Consider the following 23,505-nt stretch of genomic DNA (forward strand, 5'->3'; position numbering starts at 1 on the left):
CGCCCTTCCCCTCTGGCCGGGAGACCCGGCTCTGCCCTGAAAAGGGCACGCGCACTACAACTCCCAGCGTCCCCTGCAGCGGCCAAGGACTACCATTCCCAGTGAGCCCGGCGCCCCAGGACTGCGACGTGGGTAACAGCAGCATGGCGGCGTCAGGAGCTGGTGAGCCTGTCGATGCTAAGCGTGAAAAGGCCCCGTTTGCTCAGCGCATCGAGCGCACTCGGGAGAAACTGACTCCTGCTCAACTGCAATTCATGCAGCAGGTGCAGCTTGCCCAGTGGCAGAAGACTCTGCCACAGCGGCGGACCCGGAATATCGTGACCGGCCTGGGCATCGGGGCCCTGGTGTTAGCTATTTGTATCCATCCGGGCTGTGGAATCAGGGAGAACGCATATGGGGCCAGCGGAGGGCAACAGAACCACGTAGGAGGGTTGAGCTAGGCGTTTAATGTTCGGGTAAAGTGGGGTCAGTACCTTATCTTGTCTTTTCTAAGGTGCTCTATTAATATGGTTTATTAATAGTAACAGAGTTGGGCCTGCCCGGTGGCTCACTTGGGAGAATGCGGTGCTGATAACACCAAGGCCATGGGCTCGGATCCCATATAAGGACGGCCGGTTCGCTCACTTGGGAGAGTGTGGTGCTGACACCACCAAGTCAAGGGTTAAGATCCCCTTACCGGTCATCTTCTTTAAAATAAATAAATAAATAATTAAAAATAAAAAATAATAATAACGGAGTTGGGTCGGGACTCAGAGCAGAGAACTAGAAGCTGGAATCATTAATTTGGGAGAATGGGATACTAACAAGGGTGGTAGATCAAGTCTAGGAAAAGCAAACGTGCATATTCCAAGTGGTTTCCTGAACCCACCTCCCCAGATGGTTACACCTTCTACTCGGTGTCCCAGGAGCGTTTCCTAGATGAGCTGGAAGACGAGGCCAAAGCTGCACGAGCCCGAGCTCTGGCAAGGGCATCAGGACCCTAATCTGTATGGGCACTGAACATCTCCAACTTGCAGGAGCCCCTTCACATGGTGGATGATGCCCCGTGATCCTACACAAATTGATGCCTGCTAACTGTGTCACTGCTTACCTTACGAACCTTGGACTATGTTTGAGCCCAAGAAGCCATGGTCTTAATTATGCATTTAGTCAGTGTCAAGGGAACATTGCCCACCTCTCACTGTGTACAGTGATTGAGTCCTTGTTCGTTTCCTTGTTTGAAGGGTTTGTGACCTTGGCTTTTCCCAAACTTTCTTTGTGGTTTGCCCCCTTCACCTCCCAGGGGCTCAGCTGTTACGGGAGTGGGTGTGGCAGCTCTGTGCAGTGTTGGAGCCTAAAGCGGGAAAGATAGGGTCAAGTTGAGAATAATAATAAACTGAATCATCTCTCCTGGAGCCAAGTGAATGTGTGGGGGCAGAGAGACAGCATGGCACTTCATGCTGGAAAGCTCCATAGGCAGTAGCTACAGCAGTGGCATTGCCCCAGGGAGCCGTAAATGTTTAACTAGAATTACTTTTTCTGTGAGATCTTTCCACCTGATTTAAGGGAGCGATTACTGGGCTGTTTGAAGTAAGTCTTAGTGGAAGGAAGGTCACTCTTCTGTCCTCTACCCTGAAAAGCACACTCTTAGTCTAAGTCTACTGCCTTTTTCTGTCCCTAGAGAGAGAGGTAGATGAAGGATGAGGGACAAGGAGCCTTCATTCTTTTAACTTTCACAGGTGGTGCTTGCCTGTATAGGCCTAGGGTGGAGTCTGGAGGGATCTTAGCTTGGTCAAGTGGATCATAGACTTTGCAGTTTCCTCATGAACTGGTGGCAGGGAGCCAGAAGGCTAGGCAGCTTCCACCCCTGCCTCCCATTGTGAAAGGAGAGGCCCTTCTAAATCTTCCCCTGCCTCACCCCATAAGGCGTGACAGGTACATGTTCAGAGTCCTTTCCAGCACTTTTATTGGTTGCTCCTAATTCTGGTGTGAGCATACCCTCCACAATCTCTGAGTTGGGAGTGGGCCCTCTAGAAGCATCGGGGTTTGGGTGGGATTGCTTAGTGGTTGAGCCTTGGCCGGGGAGGGGGTAGAGATGAAGATCGTAGGTTGCAGAACTGACACCTCCATACAGCAAACAGTTCCCACATGTTTGGCTCTTCACTATAATGGAGCTGCACTCTCCATGCCCCCCTGACCCACTCAGTGCTGAGGTCTTCCTTGCTGAGTTGTGTTGGTGAGAAAAGCATCAGATTCTGAGAGCATAAGCTCCATGGTGGGCCCTGGTATGGGAGAGACACATGGCTTCTGTTCTGAATTCACTAGAGAGAAAAGAAAAAGTGCTGAAGAAACCTCCAAGGTTAGAAGGAGGGTGAAGCTGCAGCCAGTTACCATTCTCTGGGCTCTCCCTCCCTTGTGCCTGCCCTCACCATCCTGTCAACATCCCCGGCGAATGTCACCCCCTTGCTTGCCCGCTGCTCCTGGGAGCCGGTGCTGCTGCCACTCAGGGAGTTCCTTTGTATGATGCCTGGGAGCAGGATGGGGAAGGGAGAGCACTGTATCAATCAGGGAAGGGGTAGCAGGGTGAGGGGGACTAGTCCCCACAAACCAAGGAGCAGACCACCAGGGCCTGGAAGAAAACCGAGTCGGTAAGGATGGGATCTCAGGGGAAAGATGGAAGGCGGGCAACTGCCATCTCACCAGGGCCTGGGGGCTCAGAGCGCTGCAGGCTGTTGCGGCGGGAGGTGGGGAAGCTGCCCTTGGAGAGGCGGCGCTGGCGGTTGGACAGCATAGCAGCTGGGGCTACAATACCCAGCGGGGGCTGCTTCCCAAGCCGGCTGTACAAGTCCTCAATTTCCTTTTTCTGTAGTGTCTGTAGTGCCTCCACCTCTGATAAATGCCTAAGGATGCACCAAGCACATGAAAGGACTAGCCACACACTTTGCTCTCCCAAGTTCACCTCTTGCTCCTCCATCCTTCCCAGACTCACTTCTGTCGGAGACTCTGCAGCTCAGCCCAGAACTCCTCATCCTCCCCACTGCTCTCTGATTCCTCGCTACTCAGACATAGGCTGCTGTAGGAGTAGTTCATCCACACTGGGCTGGGATGGCTCAGAGGTGGGGGGCTGCCGCCAACTTGGGGTTCCTTCCCATCATCCCCTTCCACTTTGAGTCCAGCCCCCAGGCCTTCAGCTGCACGGTCGCTTTCTGCCAGAGCCTCCCTGGTCTCTGGCCCACCTCCAGCACTATCTTCTGTGTCTGAGCTCTCTGAGGTCAGCTGAGGAGTTGGAGGCTTCAGAGAAGTGGAAAAAGTTGGGGATGTTGGTTGCAGGGGAAGAGGCTCAGCTGGTTCTTTGGATGACATCACTTGGAAACGCCCAACAAGCTGGGGCTTTCCCTCTGTAGGAGACAAGGAGGGCAGCATGGAGGGAGGGCAAGATATTGGTAGATATAAAGTGGCTTGGGGGCCGAGCCCGTGGCGCACTCGGTAGAGTGCTGCGCTGGGAGCGCGGCGACGCTCCCGTCGCGGGTTCGGATCCTATATAAGAATGACCAGTGCACTCACTGGCTGAGTGCCGGTCACGAAAAAACGACAAAAAAAATTAAATAAATAAATAAAAAATAAAGTGGCTTGGGGATAATGAGCAGGGGAAGGTCAGTGATCAGAGGTCTCACCTTCAGAAATGGGTGCCGTTCTGGCTTCACCCAGGAGTGGCCAAGCAGGATTTCGGGAGGCCTACAAAGTGTGTATCCATGAGAGGGAAACAACCCAGAATGGAGCCTCCCTAATCATCCCTCTTGGTTTCCTACTCACCTCACTCTCCATCTCAGCTGTGTGAGGTGAAGGACTCTCATGGGCACAAGGAGTAAGGGGATCCGGAGGGGGCAGGCTAGGTAGGGAACCAGGAAGGGTTGGAGGAGACTGGGAAAGGAGCCCAGGTGAGGGGGACAGCAGGGACTGGGCCACAGTCATCACAGCCAGTGACAAGGCACTAGCCAGAGACAAGAGAGGGGCTGCTGTGGTTGGGGGAAGGGAAGCAGTGGAGGTGCATGGAGGAGAGGACAGGGGATTGAGAGTGAACTGGGAACAACTGGGGGAGAATGTGGGTGGAGAACTGGGGCGGAGACAACTCTGTGGAAACTGAGAGGATGGGATTGGAAACTGGGATGCACTGGAGGAAAATGGAAGTGGTGAACTGGGGGTGTGTGGAGAGGGATTTGAGGAGATCAGAGAAGAAATGGGGGAGAATGAGGAAGGGCTGGGATAACATGGGGGACCTGGGAAAATGGGAGTTCTGGGGGAAAATGGGTTTCCAGGAGACATGGGGGTTCCAGGAGAAGGTGGGGAAGTGGAGGAGAAGGCTGCCCAGCTCCTCTGTTCCAGGGAGGTGCTGCTCTGGAGCTCTGCTGGGGAGAAGAGTGTGTTGAGATTCAATCCCCCATACCCTATACACTTCCCAGGAGCAACCCCATGGGCCAGGATGAGCGGGACAGAACCTGGTACATACCACTGGATGGGTCTGGGAGGGGGCCCCGGAGGGCAGCCAATGGTGCTGGCTCCTCCTGAGGGAGTGAAAGGAACCCAAAGTCACAGTGGGGATGAGCCAAGTCTTAGAAGAAAGGTTTCAGGCTGGGGTTCTTAAGTTAGGAGTCCACACATGAGTTTCAGGGGATTCAAAAGTGTATGTGCCAAAATATTTAGGGGTAAAGAGGCATTGTGTCTGCAACTTACTCTCAAGTGATTTAGAAAAAAATAATATGTATATACATACAGAGAGAGGGGGAAGAGGAAGAGAGAATGATAAAGATAATGTGGCAAATATTAACAACTGGTAAATCTGGGGAAAGTGTATCTAGGAGTTCTTTGTACAATTCTTGCAACTTCTCTCTACAAGTCTGAAATTATTTTAAAATAATGAGTTAAAAGAAAAGTATGCACTGAACACATTTTTCTAGAACAAGAGTCCATGGCTTTCATCTTATTCTAAATGGGGTAAGAGCCACTGTTTTAGGGTCCCAGAAATGAAGAGGAGTTAAATCTAAGGTGGCTGTTGAGAGCAGAGAATAATGAACCCTGGAGCAGAGAGTCCATTCCTGCTGGAAATGTCCAGAGGGGGTCTGACCTTGGGTCCTAGTGCATCTTCAGCAGCCTCCACAGGGCATGTATCTCTCTTCAATAGGTTCTCCACTCGCTGGATAATCTCCCGAATCCGGCTTAGGAATCCGTCTCGCTCCGAGGGCAGAATGAATTCATTATACACCTGGCAAGGGTCAACAGGATGGGGAAGGAGGGCTCAGTTATCTCACCCATCCCATTCCCCCTGCTCCTGATTTTTAAAAACCACCCCCTCACACCACTGCTTCTGCAAACCTCCAACCTAAAACAAGGATTTAGTAAGTACTTATTGTGTGCCAGGCACTGTGTGGTGTAAGGAGGAATATAGCCTAGAAGAAAGGAACTAAAATTTATTGGATGCATGTACGTATCGTATGTATTACATGTATTATTATAGTTAATATTAACAACTTTCTGGGGTCCATAGAAACATCCGTATTTTAGAGTTAAAATAACCAGTGCTCAAAGAGGTTAAGTTCAGTCTGCCCAAGGTCACAGGATTTGAACCAAGGTCTGTGTAAAGCCAGAGCATGAGTTCTTTCTACTGTTGTCTTACATGCTTTTGAACAAAATTCCTGCCCTCATAGGTTTATAAAGTATACCACACAGGCACGCATGCACACACGCGTACACACACATACACATCCATACACAGTTAAGTAAAAATAAGGCAATAAATGGTAAAAGTCACATTTAAGTCCACAAACACTTATTGAGCACCACTATGTGCCAGGCTAGGTACTGTGGGGAATACAGGAAGCATGAAACAAGGTCCTGTTCTCAACAAAGCCCAACATCTAGTAGAAGAGACACGTAGATACATAACATACTACAAGTCAGCCCGTGATAGGTAAGGTGCTTATGAGAAAGGTATAGAAAAAAATGCTATTCCAGGAGGGGGAAAGGGAAGTTGATGTTCAATGGATATAGTTTCAGATTTGCAAGATGAACAATTCTGGAGATCTGTTTCACAATGATGTAAATATATATAACACTACTGAACTATACACTTAGCATTATTAAAATGGTAAATTTTGTTATGTGTTTTTAACCATAATTTTTAAAAATGCTATTCCAAAAAAGGGAGGAGGTCATACCAGCCTGGGGATGGGGGGAAGCTGGGATGGCTTCACAGAGTAAGTCTTTGGAGCTGAACCTTGAAGGAAAAGTAAGAAAAGGTCCCTTTACTGAGGACCTACCATGTGTGGACACTTTTCATACATTATATCATATTGTATCAGAACATCTTTGCAAAACAAGTATTATCACTTGCATTTTACTGATGAGCAATGGGAGTTCAGAGAGGTTAAGAAACTTGCCCAAATGCACTGAATTAGTAATTAATAGAGCTAAAACTTGTACTCAGGTATTACATGAAAGCCCACCATTTCCTCTGTTCCACCCTGTCCATCAGAAAGAGAAGAGCAGTCTAGGCAGAAAGAAAAGTATAATAGCTTTGAGGCATGAAAGGCATGGCACATTCTTGACTTGCTGACTGTGCTGTGAATTTTAAAGGCCATGCTTTGGAATTTGGACTTTAATCTATAATCATAAGTAGCCACTAAAGATTTTGGGGTGAAAAACAAGATCCAAGTTTCAGGAGAACTTTGCTACAGAGGAGTGTAAGGTGGACTGGGTCACCTTGGCTGTGTGGGATCTGAGTGGGCTTGAAAGCCCAGTAGAAATGGCTCTCAGGGTGAGAGATCCCTGAGCAGATGAAGGCAGAGGCAGAAAGGCACCCAGCTTCTTCAGAGGACCATTTGGAAACCAGTGTGTCTGGAGAGAAGAATCTGGAATGGTCAAGTGGCTTGACAGAAAGAAGGCGATAAGCCCTGTGTGACAGGTGATATTTGGTCATTGTTCTGGACAGGAGGTAAATGTCATGATGGAGGAGATACTTTAAACAGCGTTCCTGAAGCCTGATGTTTCTCCCATTCCCTTCCCTCCTTTGCCCCAGAAGCTGGCATCTACTACCCCCATCCCACTGGAACTGGTCTCCCACAAAGACCTCCTCGTAACAAGAGCCAGTGTGGTCTTGCCTCAGGCTTCACCCTATGCTACCGCCTTGAAACTCTCTCCTTACTCAGTCTTTACTAACATCTTCGTACCTCTCTGGCTGCATCTGTGTCTTTCAATGACCCATTCTCTTCCTTCCCATTCTAGAACTGGTGGTATCCACTGGGGCATACTCTCAAGCGCTCTATGACTCTGGCTTTTCAGGCCCATCCCTCTTCACTCTCAGCTCTGTACTGACTACTCTTAAATCCACCTCTTTCCAGGCCTGCCCAACTCGTATCCCACTGCTGTGGAGGACGTGGTCTTGGCTGTCCCTCCTTCACTCAAGCTCATCATGACCCCTTAAAAAACCTACTTTTATTTCCAACTTCCTCTCCTCCTTGGTGGCCTACTCCCCTTAGTTCCTCCAAGCTACAAGTTGCCCTTGATATTCCCTCTCCCTAACTCCCTATAATATCAACTCAGCAAATATTTATTGAGCATCTACTATGTGCACTGTACTACATCAGTAGGTTACAGGATTACAGAGTAACCTATTTTCCTGAAAGAACCTTCAGATTCACCCCTTCTCTTCCCCCTCCCCCCTGATAATCCACTCCCTCCTTTGTCCACATTTGGCTTCCTGTGTCCACCTCCCAGCTGGATTCCCTACCCCAACCCCCTCCCACATGCCACGGCAGAATGGTTTTCACATGGCGTTCCCACCATGCTACATTCTACCTAACTCTTAAGAACATCTATAATTTGGGCCCGCTCTACCTGCTCAGACTTACTTCCCACAATTCTCCTAGAGGAATGCTTACTTCCAATGAAAGTAATTTCCTCATGAAATCTTCCCAGCCCATATTCCATGTACTCCCTACTTGGAAAACCTTTGTTTATGCTGTACCTCCAGGTAGACATGCCCTTTCCACCCCTCAGTGTCTTTCTTACCCATCTGCTAAGACCTTGGATAAGTCCCACTCCTTCCCCGTGCTGCCATCAACTCATCGACTCCTTACAGCCACAGTATCACATGTCTAGCATGTGCTTCACACACAGCACTTGGGTGTAGCAGGTTTATGTTAGCCTCAAAGTGCTCCAGCTGAGGAGCCAAACCTCACTGGATAAACAGAAATCTCCCCTAAAGCAAGGGGTGAAATGTCTTTGGTGTCACTGTGCTGAATGCCAACCAGTGCTTTAAAAACCCTTGCTGTAGGTTTCAGCCTCGGGGGATTTCAGCACCAGCAGACATAAGGAGGGAGACTCTGGTCCCACATCCAAACACGTTGTCTTCATCTCTCTTCCCCTCACCATGGCAGATGCAATCTCTTCTGGACTGTCCCCATCCAGATCAAATCGGAAGGTCACCATCTTGCTGTTGTGGGTCTGTAGCTGGCACTCAACCACTCTGTCATTCTGGTCTGAGACCTTCAGATTCAAAGTCAGCAGAGGAGAGGAGGTCAAGACCTCTGTCTTGATCGTGTATCCCCACCCTACTCCAACCATGTGACAGTGGCCAGACTGGACTTGAAGACAAATAGTCTCCGCCCCCCACATCCGGTGTTAGAAACTAGACTGGCTGCCTCTTGGGCACCTGTCACACACTGCTACTCTTCTTTTCTGGCTGACCTCCTACATCACCCTGACAGTTCCCTCCTGGCCCTGTAGGTTATTCTCCATCTCCTGTGCCCCATCCTTACACTAGTGACCCGCAGCCGGGATCGAGGTCTGCGCCGGAGATTCCTCCCTGGCAATCTTCTCATCTGTCCCATCCCTTCTCCCACGTCACTAAGGGCTGATGCTGCATCTGAGGCATAGCTGAAAAAGGGAAAGGAGGACAGGAGTGTCAGAGTAGACACTGGGACCCCAGAGCTCCATATGTCTCACCCTGACACCCAAACTCATACCAGAACATACCTCTCCCCAGGGGAAAAGTCACTGCCAGGGCCAGAACATGGAATGGATAGGGCAAAAGCCTGAAATAGGATAAGGGTTCATGAGGTCAGGGGAAGATAACTGTTGGGATCCAGGGATTTGGTGTCAAGGATGCCGGGAGGATTCTAGGGAGATGGAATTGGGGAAGATGAAGACAGGAGTGGTGGATTTCCAGGGACATGGGGCCAGGTCATGGGGTTGGGTTTCAGAAGGAGGGAGAAAGGTCATAGGATTGGAATGGCTGGGAACCCCCCATTGAACCCTCTCTCACTGAAGGCAGGCGGAGATGGGACTCAGCAGGGCTAGATGGCACCCCCCCAGGGGGTTGAAGGGCAGGATCTGAGGCATCCAGGAAGCCGGAGGAGCTGAGGTAGCCATCAGTCTCACAATCCGCTGGTGAGGGGGAAGAGAGGGGATCAAAAAGGGAGATAAAGGGGAGTGGTAGCAGAAGAGGGGGCCTGCCTGAATAAGGAGGGGCCTGGGGCTGTGGGAGAGTTCTTTCCCAGGGGAGCTTCATGCCTAGAGGTGGAAGGCAGAGTAAGTGACAGTACTGCTGGGTTGAACTTCTGGGGGGGGCGCAAAGGCCAAATGTTCTGGGACCTAGGTCCCAAGGTCAGGGGTTACTTACAGGTGGTAGATGAGTAGCTGGCATGGCGGAAGAGGAAGGGCTGGTGCTGGTCTGCCTCTGGCTCCTCAGGCTCGGGGGGAAAGACATTGGGGGGACCAGGAGCCATGGGTATGGTTGTTGGTGGAGGTCCTGGCTCAGGTGGGAGAACCTCCAACTCCCTAGCTTTGCGTAGCTTCTCACGCTTCCGCTGGATGGCAGCAACCCGTTCACGCACTGCACGGGCCACTGGCTGGTAATCAGCTTCACAGACCAAGCCCAGGGCCACCTGGAGTTAGGAAGGGGAGGAACACAGTTTGGGACCCTCCTCAAAGATCCATCAGGACACTTTTTGGGGGCCTCCAGGATAAGGAAGGAAGGGAACCTACATGTATTGACTACCCACTTTGTTAACTGGAAACTGCTTACATTGTCATCATTAAATCTTCCCAATAACCTTGTGAGATAGGTCTTATCAGCCCTATTTTAGAGATAAGTAAACTAGGTGACTAATTCATGGTTATACAGTAAGTCAGTGGTTATCAGTTGGGGGGCAGGGAGCATTTGGCAATATACAGAGACATTTTTAGTTGTTACAACTGGAGGGTAGATTCTTCTCAACATCCTACAATTCACAGGACAGTACCCCAGACAAAAATGTCAATAGTGCCAAGGTCAAGAATCCCTTGTAAGTACACGGATTAGGATTTGATCTCAGGTCAGGTTGGTTTGTGCTATGGAGACCTGCTCTTATGCCACATTTAAAACACAACCTCAGATTCTTGACCCACCATGGATGATTGTGCCCTTGCAACTGCCATTTCTTTACTGAGAATCCCATACTTCCTCCCCCGACCCCAGGCCTTCCTAAACACACCCCAAGCTTCTAACCCCCGCATCTTCTACCTCAATCTATGCCTTTCTTCTTCCATCAGCAACTGTTCATCATCTTATTCATTTAAACTACAAGCTTTGCTGGGGGAGTAAAGGAGGTGGAGCAGGGTAATCTGACTTAAAATTTGGACCACTGACTTACTTGGGACCTTAGACAAGATATTCAATCTCTTTGAGCTTCGGTTTCCTCATCAAAATTGGGATAAAATTACCCTCCATGCAGGGTTGGTAGCAAGGATCAAATGCGTGCGAAAGGGCTTTGAGCCATGTAGGGATGTGGGCTATTATTGAGTTCCTACCATATGCCAAGCACTGACAGGGATAGAACAATAAATAAAACACAGTCTCTGCCCTAAAGGAGCTTATAGTCTAGTGGAGGAGAAAGACAAGGATGTTTCCAGGTACAGCACAAGGCTGATGTTAGTGAGTGCTGTCATGGAGGACCTGCTGAATTGGAAAGCATCATTTAATTTTGCCTCTAGAGGCGAAGTCTTCCTGAAATCGATGGTTCTGAGCATGCAGGAAGAAAGAGAAAAAGAACAAGGGGTGGGGGCTAGAAGGAAAGAGAAAAAATAGATAAATTGGCGAGAAGGCCATCCCAGGAAAAACGGATCAGCAGGAGTTAAAGCAGGGAGACTGGACGACCAGGGCTTGATCTGGAAAGGAACACTGTGTGTGCGTGCGGGTAGGTTAGGGTGGAAGAGACAGGGAGACGCCTGCGGGAGACGCTGAGAGGAGTGGATGGGGACCCTCAGGCCGATGCCCACACGCTCTTGCCATGCGCAGACACAGCACAGCCTGTCCTCTGCTCACCATCTCTTGCGCCACCTCCTCGGCCGCGTCCCGGCCCAGCTGGAACAGGAACTCGATGGCCTGGTTGTCCCGTGGGCGCCCCCCGCGCCGGGCGTCCTCCATGCGCAGCCAGAGCTTGAGGTCGGCCTTCTCGCCGTCGTCCTCCTCCGCCAGCTCCACGTGCACGCCGCGCTCCTCGCGGAAGAAGGCGTGGGCCAGGAGGTCCCGGATGGTGAACCTGGGGGCGGCGCGGCTGTGAGCCGAGCCCGCCGCCGCTCGCGCCCCTACTCCACCCCGGCTCGGCCCCTCACTCCACCTCTCGTTCTTGTCCGTGCGGATGCAGCCTTCGATGATCTCCTTCACCTCGGGCATCTTCACCTTGTAGAAGCTGTTCGGCTTCGTGCCCTGGGGGAGAGGGGTGCGTGACTCCTCCGGTCCTCTGCGCCCCAGCGCTGGGCGTGCCGCTCCTACCGCACCCCCTCGACCCCACGCCCTGCCGAGGCAGTAGAGCCTGCAGCAGGCAAAGCATGGCGACTGCTACCGGAAGATTTCGTTTCAAATCCCAGTCCCCACACATATCGACAGTGTGACCTTGAACAAATCTCCCGCTGACTCTGTTTTCTCATTTGTGCAACGCAGGGCAGAACATTTGCCCGGCTCACCTCGCGGGGCAGCTGGAAGGGTCGGATGAGAGATAAGAGGCAAAGTCGTCTGCATACTCTGGGGAGCGCTACGCGTATTATTATTTCTAACTAGTCTGTACTGGAGGGGGGCGTGTGTGCGTCCAGCGTCCTTCAGTGTTCACCAAGGCATCTTTGTGTCTAGCCTGTTTTCGTTAAGGGATAGGGCATTGACCCTGGACTGGCTGGAGCAGGAAAATGGGAAGGGCCCCTGGAATTCCGTCTTCCCCCAACCCCACCCTTCTCACCGAAGTGACCTTGCGGTAGATTTGGGCGGCGTTCTGGCACTCAGAGTACGGGTACTCGGAAGTAGCCATCTCCAGCATGCACATGCCGAACGCATACACGTCCACGGCCTCATCGTACTTTTCTTCGTACATCTCCGGGGCCATGAACTCCGGGGTCCCTGCAGGGATCAGGCTGCTGAGCCTGCCTTCTGGCCTCGTCGCTCCATTAGGGCGTACTCTAGGCTAGTAGGCAGCCAAAGGGCAACCCCATGAGTTCTGGAGTGCAGGTGACCGACCCTTGCCCACAGTGGGAAGGTGGTGGGGATGCCATAGTCTCCCCAGCTCCCCTATGGTCTTCGAGGGCCCTGCTGCAGGGAGGAGATCCCCAGATTCTCTTCTGACGCGGGGGAGGTAGGAATGGCAAGGACCCTCCTGGAGAGACGCACCGATGACGCTTTTGGCAAAGGAGGCGCGCTTGAGCGTGGCCAGGCCCAGATCCCCGATTTTGACGGAGCCCGTAGGGCCGGTGATAAAGACGTTGTCGCACTTGAGATCCCGGTGCAGGATGGGGGGAACCCGGGAGTGTAGGAAATGAAGCCCTCGCAGGATCTGGCGGCTCCAGCGCTGAAGGACTCGCGGCTTCATCTCGCGGAACCGCCTCAGATACCTGGGGGAGGGCGCACAGCCAGGGTCGTGGCGGGGGACCAACACTGGGCAGTTCCGCCTCGCCCCAACCGTGCCCACGCCTCCGCGTCTTCTGCCAGCAATCTCCTAGCCTAGGTCCGCGCCGGGCCCCAGGGAGAAGATAGTCAGACATGAGGTGACAAAACGGGTCGGGCGGTAAGTTCACGGATAGGGCTGCGGCTGAGGTGCTGAGGGAGCGCCGGAAGGGATGACTAACTGTCCCAAGCGTGGGGGAGGGCTGCACAGAGGAAATAACTTTTGCGTTGCGTCTTGAGGGATGAGTAGAGGTTCAAGGGTGAAAAGGGGGAGGGATGGAGAATTTCCAGGCAGGCAGGACACCCTGCTCAGAAGCACGAAGATAGCAAGTGACAGGGCAGGGTGGGAGGAGATGCTGGGAATTTGGTTTGTCAGGAACTTAGGCTGAAGATGACACTGATCCTAAGGGCTGTGTGAGCAGTTTAGCCAAGGTGGACTTTATCCCGAGGGCATGCAAGACCTTGACCTTGAAGGGGTTTTAAGGAGGAGAGTAACCAGTTCAGATTTGCCACTGGGAAAGATCCTGCAAGCTGCAGGAAGATAGAACAGCTTGGAGGGGTGGCAGAGGGCGGTAGGGTCCTTTATAGGGGGCTGCTACAGGGCTCCAGACTAGTGAGGTGGCAGCAAGGTGTGGGCACGGATGTGGCACTGAAAGCCAAGTGGGGAGATGTTAAGGAGGAACTTGGAAACAGACTGATGGGAGGGAGGCAGAGTGGGGAGAGAGGAGGACTCTGGGGAGCTTTTTGAATGGAGTGCTGGGTGGACATTGCCATTCACGGAGGCAGGGACACAGGCCGGTTGGGTGGGTGGGAGATGGTAAGCCTGGTTTTAGATCTAGATGTAGAGAGTTTGAGGAGCCTGGGAAAATTTCAGGAAGCAGTTGGGGACACATACGAGCCCCCTCCCCACCAGGTGCAGAACTCACGTCTTGAGTGTGCCCGAGGTCATGAGTTCCGTGACCAGCACGATGCAAACCTGGCCTCTCAGCACGGACTTCCATGAGTCGTAGAAGCGGACGATGTTGGGGTGCTGCAGCCCCTTCAGCATCTCCACTTCCTCGGAGAAGCGCTGCCGCTCAGCTCGAGACAGTTTACGAGTCTGTGGGATGAGGAACGGGGGTCACCTCAGGCCCAGGGCCCCCACAGAGAGGAGGATGGAACACCTGGAGCAGGGCTGGTGGAAAAGGTGAGGGTTGGAGACGACAGATGGGGTCGGGTTGGTGGGACTGCTCACCCAACTGGCTGCAGACCCCAAACTCTGGGTAGGTCCCCTTGGGCTGCTCCAAGGACACACCCATCCTGAACCTGGGGCAGCCCCCTGGACCCCCCGCTGGACATAAGCGCCTTTGTGCAGTCGGGTCTGGGAGCCCTGAGCTCAATAGCGCCTTTGTCCCGCCCAGGCAAGCCGTGGGGCGGGAGGGGGTGCCCCAGGGCTGGCAGTGGGCGGGCAGGCAGCAGGCAGGCAGCAGGCAGGCCTTGGACAGGGAATAGGGGCCTGCAAGGGGGTTGGCCCCTGAAACTGGGAACTGCTAGATCCAGATAGAAGGAGGGAGGGCTGTGGAGGGAGGTACAGAAAAAAAGATCCAGGAACAGGTGCCAGGAGACCGCCCCCCTCCTCCCACCCCCCTACTTTGGCCACCTCTCCTTGCCTGGCCTAGAGCCTGGGGTGAGGCACTGGCAAGTGCAAGGGGAGAGCCTCATGCCAGGGCCAAAGTGGAGGGACCCTTCCCCCCAGGCTGTCCCCCAATCTGAATCCGAAGCTTGGGGCCCAGAGTTGACTGAGTTCTCCCTACCCATATGTAGAGTGGGAACAATGGGAGGAAAGTCCTGTGGACCAACATCCCTCTAAAACCCATGGTGAGCCTTTGCGTCTGGGAAGGGAGAGTCCAGGTAGGCAGTGGGATGAGGAGGAGGACTGGACGAAGGCCAGGGCTGGAGCTCCCTGTCCCCACCTCCCTGTAGCTATAGAGAATTCCAGAAGACTGAGTGCTCCAGAAGGGGCCTATGAGGGCCCCACTCTGCCACAACTGCCTTAAATCTTCTGGAGGTGGAGAAGACCCTGGCCCAGCTACTGACCTCCCGAATTCCAGCTTCCTGGTCTGCAAAGAGGTGGGGGGAGGAGGGAAGAGCAAGAGGACTAGGGTCATAACTGAGGGTCTCAGGGCATAGGGGAAAGGGAGAGGAAAAGATAGTGGGTACCACTGCAGAAAACTGGTGGGGCCAGCCCTCCCCAGATTGAACTGGCTCCCCCACCCAATTTCCTATCCTGTTTTCCAGCTCTTAGGGGTGAATATGAAGACAATAAAGTGAGAATGTCCATGCCCATAGGCCAGCCACTATACACCACATGCCTCAGTTTCTCCTTCTGCAGCCCACAGTCAGCCAGAAATCATCAAGGCAAGGAGAGCAGGGGTGTCTGGACATTTAACAGGAAAAATACATCCTTCCCTTGATGCTGCCCCCCCTCCCGTCTCCCATCCCAAGACCTCCAAAAGGTCCCATCCCGAGGTGCCACCGAGGGGGCACTCAGCCACACCTGCAGCTCACACCAGGCCACCTCCACCGTGGTGTCGGTGTCTAGTCCTCGATACACTGTCTTGAAGGAGCCACGTCCAATCTCGATATCAAACTTGAGGTATCGGCCGTCTGGGGACGTTGCCACAGCCTGGGTCTCCGTGTCCTCCTTTTCTTCCTGCTCCCGCTGCCGCTCCCGGGCTGCGGTTTCGGGGACCCTCGGCGCCTCTCGGGACCCCGTGAGTTCTGGAAGCACGGAATCTGCAGGGCTCGCAGGGGCTCCCCCGGTCCACGTGCCCTCTGGGCGCTCTTCGGAGCAAGGCGGTGGGCTCCTCGCGGGGCCGGGACCGGCGGAGTCCAGAGGATAGGGGGGTTCCGGAACGGATGAGGTTGGCTGGGACCAAGAGCTGAGCAGCCCCAAGTCTACTGAGCTGCGGCGGCTGAGACGAGAAGAGCGCGGCCGGGGCTCAGCCCTCCCGGAGAAACGGCGCGCCCGGCGAATAGGGGGCCCGAGGCGGGGCGGCCCCGCGGTGGTGAGAGGCGGCGGAGGCCGCAGGGCCAGGTCGGCCTCGGTCTGGGACATGGGGACCGTGGTCTCTGTGTTCGTGGGTGCCAGCATGGGGAAGGGCCGGGCGCCGCAGGACGGAAAGCCAGACGGCCAAAGAGAGGGTCTGACAGGCTCACCGGCTGGCTGCGCAGAGCTCTGGATGAGCGGCCCCGAGATCGCCTGTCCCACAGCCCCGCCCCCGACCCGCCTTGTGTCCCGCCCCCGGCCATACCCCCGCCCGCGGGCCAGCCCCTCCGAGCTGCCGGCGGGCACTGTGGATCCCGCCGCCCCGCCCCCGGCCGCTTTCCCTCCTGGCCGGAGGGCCGCGCACTCTCCTGTCTCATTCGAGGCAAGAGCAGAGTGGGAAGCGCTGGTGTGTCCTCCCCCACTAAATACAAGTGCGCAAAACTGTGTGTGGGGTGGGCGGGGGCCGGGCCGACACAGGGACAGGGAGAAGAAACGTGACCGAGGCTCCCGGCCCTATTGTGTGTGGAGGGAGCTTGGGGGAGGCTACCACTCGCCTGCATACCCCAGATAAAGCAGCACCACCCCCTCCTAATCGTCCAGAGTGGTCCCAGACCGAACATAGAGGTCACTGGAAAGGTGCTGCCGCTGTCCCTCTGTTCTGCACAGGCATGGGTGTGTGCACCCTAGGACAACCCCCTCCCCCAAACCAAGAGGCGGGTCACCCATCTCCACCCCACCTTGGCCGCAGCCTAGCCCTCCCTGGTCAGAGTGGCTGTTTTTGTTATGTGGGCTCTCCTTTCTCCCTCTTCTGTTTGCCAAAGTCTCCAATAAACCAAAGTCCACATCCGGTTTACCACCCACCCTGCTCCCCTTGGCCACAATCGCTTCACCCAGACCAGATGGGTAGAGGGAGAGGCTTCAGAGTAGTTCAAGACTTTCATGGGAGAGATGGTGAAGGAAGGAGGAGCCATTAAGTGACTCCAATTCAGAGAGAAAGTACTCTGTTCTCAGGCTGTGTGCCATCAGCACTCCTCCACACAGCCCACCCAGCAGATGTAAAACCAAACTCATTGGAGCCTGCCCGCGCCCTGGAGGAACTTTTCCCTTACAAAGGCCACAGGCCTTCTCTCCAGACTCGTTGGCTGGGATTCACTCAGGTAGTAACACTTCACAGACCTCCCCAACCCCATTCCAATAGCAATTTAAGAGGCAGGCAGTGGGAGTTGAGATTTTAATATCATAAATCAGTGTCGGGCCCGCCTCTCACTGCCAGGCCCATTCTCGGGCCTCCTATCTTCATATTGCCTGGAAGGCTGCCTGCAGCCAGGGCTTCCCCCCATCGCCTAGGAAGGATCCAGCACCAGCCTGAAAGGAGAGGCAACAGCAGCTAACGGGGTAAGGGGAGAAGACAGAAGCTTGTGCAGGCGTATGTGGGTATATACTTACATGTGTGAACACATGTAAAGTGTTGGGTTTACAGACCCTGGCACACAGACAGTCTAGGATGGGAGAGGAGGTAGGGCAAGAAGTATATTTTTTCTCCCTGGTGCCTCAGACTCACCCTACCCTGGGAAGAGACATATGGGGTAAGTGAGAAACCCATCCTTGGGTCCCAGCCTTCAGGACTGGAGCCCTTTCGAATCTGATGGAGTCAGAGATCCAGTCTGTGAGGACACTGGGTCTGTCTCCTTTTGAAAGGCCCTGGAAAAGTGGGAGGTAAGAAGTAAAGGGAAACAGGTCTCTGCTAGAAGAACTTGACGCCACGGCCATCGCTGATGGTGATGATCTCAGCCTTGTGCTCCTGCTGTAGGGCCTGCAGAGCCCGCAGTAGGGTTGCCTCATCCAGCCCATGAAACTCTGGACAAAGAGAGATAAGGAGTCAGGGACACTCAGCTCATTAAGGCCCTATGAGGAGAGCAGTCCAGCTGAAAGCTGAGACCTCCCAGAGCCAGGGTATTCATGTGCCATGTATACTACTGCAGCCACCACCCACACTTCTTGGCACTCCTTAGAAGTAAGGGGTGGAAGAAAGCCTGAATCAGCATGCAATGAGTTCATGCTTATCTCCCCCTGCCTGATTATCCTGTCAGACTCAACTCTCACTGCGCTACTCCCTTCCCCCTTTAGTGTCTGATACACAAGAGTAACATCATCTGCTTTCAGGCCACAAAGAAGGGGCCCTGACAATCAAGCCTGGGGAGGTTAGGGCCCTTGTCACTGGACACTGACCTTAGCTGCACATCTGTACAAATCAGGACTGTCCTAACACAAAGAAGTACAGACTGTACTCCTGGCCAAGAGACTGGGAAGTCCAGCACTGATATCTGCCCTTTCCTAGTTAAAAGGGACAGAGCTGAGAGCTGATGGCCAGCTGAGTATGGGGAGATATGGCAAGATACTGCAAGAGGATGTGAGAAGCAGCAGGCAAGCCCTAACAGGCTTGCTCACTTCACCCCGAGGGGGCCCAGCTCAAGCCAGGGAGCTTACTTTCTGAGGAAGCTTCCAGATTTGCCCAGCCTGAGTGGTGGGCTGGGCAAGGCTGCAGAGCTGAAGTCATGGGGTGATGGTGGGAGTAGCAAGCAGAGGCCTGCAGGGCAGGGGGCTAACAGCCAAGAGCTGTAAACTCTGCTGGGCCAAGTCCCGGCAGAAAGGGGAGGCACCCCGTGTTACCCCAGCTAAGATGGAACTTTTGGTGATCCTGGGGATCATGATTTGGAGTCAAAGAAAAGAACCGAGAAAGTGTTTACACTATGTAAAAACTAAACAGTATACAAATCCTTGCATGATCAGAAACCAAAGTATTTAAACGTGCTGGGAGTGGGGATGGGGGTGTTGGCTCAGTCTATTCAGCTGACGTCCACAAATATTGAGCCCTCTCTAAGAATAAAGGGTGAAAGAGAGCCTGAGTCAGCAAGGAATGAGATTTCAGGCTTAATCCCTGGCCCTGGCTCCTCACTTGGCATCTACAGCAGTAACTCTTAACTTTTCATGGGTAACAGATACCCTTGAAAATCCTGTAATATGAACTTTATCTCTACAAAAATGCACATACACCCACACAAACAAAATTTGGGTTTTCTACATGTAAATTTAGGTGGTTTATGGAATCCTTGGACATGGGTTAAGAACTTTTTTATTATGTAGTACAGGGTATCCCTTATCTGAAATGCTTGGGACTAGAAGTGTTTCGAATTTCAAATTTTTTCAGATTTTTTAATATTTGCATTATACGATATGTTCCAGTTGAGCATCCTAATCTGAAAATCCAAAATCTGAAATGCTCCATGAGCATTTCCTTCAAGCATCATATCAGTGCTCAAAAAGTTTCAGATTTTGTACCATGAAATGCTTTACATGGATAAAAAAAGGAAAAAAAGTTTTGGATTTTGGAGCACTTCTTATTCTGAAGCATTTCAGATTTCATATTTTCAGATGAGGAATACACACCCTATATATGGAATTCAGAAGTAGAGAAATGGGAAGTCTGAATATCAGTTAAATCAGGATTGGAGAGAGGAGGGTTCAGATGACAAAACTGGGGGAGAAGGGAAAGGCATTACCCTCATCCTCTGTGTCTTCCCCATTGGTTAGTTCATACAGGGTGAACACGGAGTTGTTCTGTCCACTCCTGGAAACCTGTGGACACAGAAAATGAGGACTGAATAAAGACCAAGAATTCCCTGGGAAGGGCCGGCCCGTGGCTCACTTGGGAGAGTGTGGTGCTGATAACACCAAGGCCACGGGTTCAGATCCCTCTATAGAGATGACCAGTTAGCTCACTTGGGAGAGTGTGGTGCTGACAACACCAAGTCAGGGGTTAAGATCCCTTTACCGGTCATCTTTAAAAAAAAAAAAAAGAATTTCCTGGGAAAAAGTAAACTCATCAGATCTACTTCTCTGATCCAGGAAAGGTACCTATTCCCAAACCAGGCCTCAATATCACTTCTGCAGAGTGGCCTAAAAACTGTAAACCCTACAGGCACTATATTTGTATATGTACACACACATCTGGAACCACTAAACCACACGCCTTCACGTTTCTGAGGAGTGACCTCTCCTTCTGGTTGTTTTCCTGTTCAGGAATGGGTGGTGTATGTTTGTTATATTTAGGTTGTTGATGCTTCTTCTCCTCCTCTCTCCCTTGGGAATATTTGGGGATAGTGGTGGATAGGAATCTAGGGGGAGAGTATTCTGTCCCCAGACCCACACTGGTTCAGAATGTCTCATTCACATTGTGGACAGCCCCATAAGGGTGCAGTGGGGGAGGGGCTCGAGGATTTTTTTTCTTCTTCCTTTCCTTTCCCTATTTATCTCCTGTGGCCAGAGACTCCAGCCAACAATATCATTCATGGTTCCCAGTACTGCATTCTCCAAACATGGCCTCACATAGCCTCTGGCCTCCTACTGGCAAAGAAAGGGAGGTTCTGTGCAACCAACGAAATTGAGTCACTGAAAGAGGTTTTGCCTAGAAGGCCTATACTTCTTTTCTGCCTCCTCCTCATTTTGCTTAGCCTGGATCTGGGAACACTAGGTATCTGCTGGGCACAGATATACTTCTCCTTTGCCATGGGTCATTGCTGAGTACTTGGCAGCAGGGCTGTCTCACCCACTGATAGATGAGTTTCCCCCATTCTTCTGGCCTCCGCCACATGATCAGGAAGCTAGACTTGTTCTTATCCAACCACTCGAGGTTGCCTGTAAAACAGATACTTATGAAAGCATCATAGGGCCAGCCCGTGGCTCACTTGGGAGAGTGTGGTGCTGATAACACCAAGGCTACGGGTTCGGATCCCTATATAGGGATGGCTGGTCAGCTCACTTGGGAGAGCATGGTGCTGACATCACGAAGTCAAGGGTTAAGATCCCCTTACCAGTCATCTTAAAAAAAAAAAAAAAAAAAAGGAAAGCATCAAGCTCTAAAAAGGGACAAACAGGCAAACATCAAGGTGGGACAGAGTGGAAGTGACTCAGCTTTCAGAAAGATTCAATATTTATTCTACTATTACTATCCACAAGATACCCATTCTTCTTCTTCCACCCATCTTCAGGTTTAGGGCACAGAGAGATTTCAATTTCGTATACAAATGGGGGGAAGGACCTGGGAATTGGGCCATCTACTGTATAGAAAACACTGGGCTTCAAGCCAGGAGAAAGAAAAAAATTATTAAAGGAAAAAGACTTGTCCTAATCTGACCTCAGGAAAACCTAACTAGGAAGAAAAATAAGAAATCTGGGGAACTAGACCCACCTTTCTTCCTTAGTTCCTCTAACACAATCTGGATTGACTCCACAGGTAGCTTTCCTGGTTTAAGGTTAAGGGAATGGCATACACCTGAACAGGGTGGGATAAAAATTCTCCAAGCCAGTCCCATGTTGAGAACCACTGCCCCTTTCCTCTCTCTTCCACACATATATGCGTGCAATTTCCTAGCAAGATATATAGGCATTTCCTTGATATTCGGGGGAGGAAGGAAAAGAGAAATTCTTCCAATTAAAAGAAAGAGCTTTAGAAAATGAAAGGTACTACCATTCTTCACCTTCTGTCCTCTCATTTTCCTTCAGCATTTCTCCACATATATTTTAGGGATGAACCAGGAGCAAAAACAAATAACTCTTACTTCCTGAGAGGAGGGGGACATGGAGAGCATTATCTAAGGTAGTACCGAGGTTTGAACCTCACACAGAACGACAAGAGATTTAAACAGCCAAAAGGGCTCAGGTTAAAAAGCTTGGAACTAGGCTCCTAAGATCTGAATGACACCCGAGCACTCATCACTGCCTAGGACAAAAAGGTTTGACACTGCACTTTGGGGGTAAAATGGATGTCAGCTATGCATACTCGCTACACCTCCAAGTCCAGTTAGGTGGGAACCGTGCTTACCGTGGGTAAAAGGGGTGCGGGTGGAGGATAAACGGAGTATAGTCTAGGCATGTGGGAAAGTGTGGAAGTGCATGTGTGTGGGCTGTGGGAGAGCCTGAGGGAGGATACGCTGTAGTTTGACGTTGTTGAAGAGCGGGCTCTCCTGAGCTTCCATCACCGTCATGCTGGATTGTTTGTGCAGGCGGCAGAAGGACAGGACCAGAGAGCACCAAGCGGCCAGCTGCTTCTGCCGAGTATCCACATTCGGCTGTAACCTGCCGGGTGAAGGCAGTGGGGTGCAGAATTAGAGGGCGTGAGGAGGCAAGAAGCGGCACTTGCCCGGGGACGCGTTTGGGGGAGAAAGTGAGGGGCCGAGGGTGTTAGCGGCCGGATCCTTTCTCCCCCTCCGCATGTGAAGCATCAGGGCTGAGCCCAGGGTCCGGGGGAGGGGTGGTAGAGGGCCAGAGGGGTTTCTCGGGGTCTGAGCCTCACGTAAAGAAGGGCGGGAAGCGATACTGCCACGGCCACTCGAAACTCATCGCCATCGTTGTAGCCCAGGAAACCCGGAACCTCCCGGCACAGGACTTCCGGTCTCCGCTTCGGTACATAGGGGCAGAGAGCACAGCAGAAAGGTTCCGGATGCCTCTCAGGAGAGAGGCGGTCCAATAGGAGGAGTCTTCGTCATCAGCCAATCCCCTGCCATTATCTTAAAAAGCTTCACCTTTTAGAGCAGCAAGAACCCGGGAAGTCTTCTGGTTCAACCCCAAGGAGGCGAGTGGCCTCCTCAGAGTGGTGCGGTTTGTTTGTAGAATTGCAGGTAGAACCCGGGTCTCCAGACCCCGGCCTACGCTTTTTTCCACTATACTAGGCTTCTTTTAATATTGACACGTATCAATTACCATTTAATTTAAACACCTCACAATTCCTCAGTCTCCTCAATTCCTATGCCCTTTGACACCACCATTCCTTAGTCTCCTGCAGCACCTGTGGGAGTACTCTTCGTAGCTGGTGTCTCTAAAGACGGCTCTGCTTTCGTGATTTGGAGCTGCCATCTTTGACCCCAGTCACACAGCCATCTATCTCTCAATCTCTCCCACCTCCTCACCTTTCTAGTCTCAAGTTCCAGGACCCCTTTTGGTCTTACCTGACTCCTTACCCAGCCTAGAATACTCAGTTCTGTCCCCTTGCCTTCCTACCTACTGGTCAGTTTCCAAACCAGGATTGTTGCTCCATGACCCCCCCCCCCCGCCCCATCCTCTTTTTTTCCCACTCCTGGGCTATGGAGTATTGCTGGGAAAAATCGCCAGAACGTGTTTTCTGAGCCCCAGATTCTCTAACCTCACTGCTGGGCTCTCAGGGCAGCCCAGTGACCCTTAGTGTCTTTTATTGACTCCCTCTCACCCTCAAGGTAACTATTCAAACATTTCCACGTTCATCAAGTCACTCCACCTGTCTCCATCTCTATGCTCTCTGCAGAATGCCTTTCTCTCATGTTTTATGAGATTGAGGCCATGGATGTGAATCCCTTAATCTTTCCCTCTCTGTCACCATACTCGATTCATCCCTCAAAAACTCCTTTCTACTTTTATTCCTTCTTCCTTTTAGAGCGAAAGGATTTTTCTTCTTTTACAGGGCCAACCTTTTGGCATATCTCCTTTACAACTTTCTTCAGGA

At 52.1% G+C, this 23,505-nt stretch overlaps 3 protein-coding genes across 3 annotated transcripts; 1 reads left to right on the plus strand and 2 right to left on the minus strand.

Annotated features, from left to right (window-relative positions):
- Window positions 1-114: 114 nt before the first annotated feature.
- LOC134389155 (cytochrome c oxidase assembly factor 3 homolog, mitochondrial) lies at window positions 115-1,394 on the plus strand. The gene is made up of 2 exons (XM_063112639.1): window positions 115-357; window positions 877-1,394. The coding sequence occupies exons 1-2, from the start codon at window positions 144-146 to the stop codon at window positions 981-983; spliced, it is 321 nt and encodes a 106-aa protein (XP_062968709.1). The 5' UTR covers window positions 115-143; the 3' UTR covers window positions 984-1,394.
- A 232-nt stretch (window positions 1,395-1,626) lies between these two features.
- WNK4 (WNK lysine deficient protein kinase 4) lies at window positions 1,627-16,076 on the minus strand. Its single transcript, XM_063113184.1, has 19 exons — window positions 15,480-16,076; window positions 13,870-14,042; window positions 12,671-12,891; window positions 12,246-12,403; window positions 11,634-11,722; window positions 11,339-11,555; window positions 9,656-9,920; window positions 9,299-9,420; window positions 9,010-9,068; window positions 8,793-8,910; window positions 8,404-8,520; window positions 5,102-5,239; window positions 4,487-4,541; window positions 3,793-4,385; window positions 3,654-3,714; window positions 2,969-3,377; window positions 2,680-2,879; window positions 2,409-2,506; window positions 1,627-1,656 (listed from the first exon to the last, which is right to left on the minus strand). Exons 1-19 carry the CDS (start codon window positions 16,074-16,076, stop codon window positions 1,627-1,629), a joined length of 3,720 nt encoding a protein of 1,239 aa, XP_062969254.1.
- A 1,112-nt stretch (window positions 16,077-17,188) lies between these two features.
- On the minus strand, window positions 17,189-22,400 carry VPS25 (vacuolar protein sorting 25 homolog). The gene is made up of 6 exons (XM_063112194.1): window positions 22,324-22,400; window positions 21,961-22,106; window positions 21,220-21,273; window positions 20,578-20,666; window positions 19,532-19,607; window positions 17,189-17,828 (listed from the first exon to the last, which is right to left on the minus strand). Exons 1-6 carry the CDS (start codon window positions 22,374-22,376, stop codon window positions 17,716-17,718), a joined length of 531 nt encoding a protein of 176 aa, XP_062968264.1. The 5' UTR covers window positions 22,377-22,400; the 3' UTR covers window positions 17,189-17,715.
- Window positions 22,401-23,505: the final 1,105 nt, after the last annotated feature.

The sequence above is a fragment of the Cynocephalus volans genome, chromosome 10 (assembly GCF_027409185.1).
Source record: "Cynocephalus volans isolate mCynVol1 chromosome 10, mCynVol1.pri, whole genome shotgun sequence".
In the NCBI taxonomy this organism is placed as follows: domain Eukaryota; kingdom Metazoa; phylum Chordata; class Mammalia; order Dermoptera; family Cynocephalidae; genus Cynocephalus; species Cynocephalus volans.

Bases quoted from the DNA above. Each gene is read 5' to 3' on its own strand.
- LOC134389155 (XM_063112639.1), top strand. From the start codon at position 144: ATGGCGGCGTCAGGAGCTGGTGAGCCTGTCGATGCTAAGCGTGAAAAG. The intron at 358-876 runs GTATCCATCCGG...CCACCTCCCCAG, and splicing joins GGCCCTGGTGTTAGCTATTT to ATGGTTACACCTTCTACTCG.
- WNK4 (XM_063113184.1), bottom strand. From the start codon at position 16,076: ATGCTGGCACCCACGAACACAGAGACCACGGTCCCCATGTCCCAGACC. The intron at 14,043-15,479 runs GTGTGGCTGAGT...CTCATCCCACAG, and splicing joins TGGCCTGGTGTGAGCTGCAG to ACTCGTAAACTGTCTCGAGC. The intron at 9,921-11,338 runs GTGAGCAGAGGA...TCCTAACTCCAG, and splicing joins AGGAGGTGGCGCAAGAGATG to GTGGCCCTGGGCTTGGTCTG.
- VPS25 (XM_063112194.1), bottom strand. From the start codon at position 22,376: ATGGCGATGAGTTTCGAGTGGCCGTGGCAGTATCGCTTCCCGCCCTTC. The intron at 19,608-20,577 runs GTGAGACAGCCC...CTGTGTCCACAG, and splicing joins GGAAACTCATCTATCAGTGG to GTTTCCAGGAGTGGACAGAA. The intron at 17,829-19,531 runs GTAATGCCTTTC...CTCTTTGTCCAG, and splicing joins GGAAGACACAGAGGATGAGG to AGTTTCATGGGCTGGATGAG.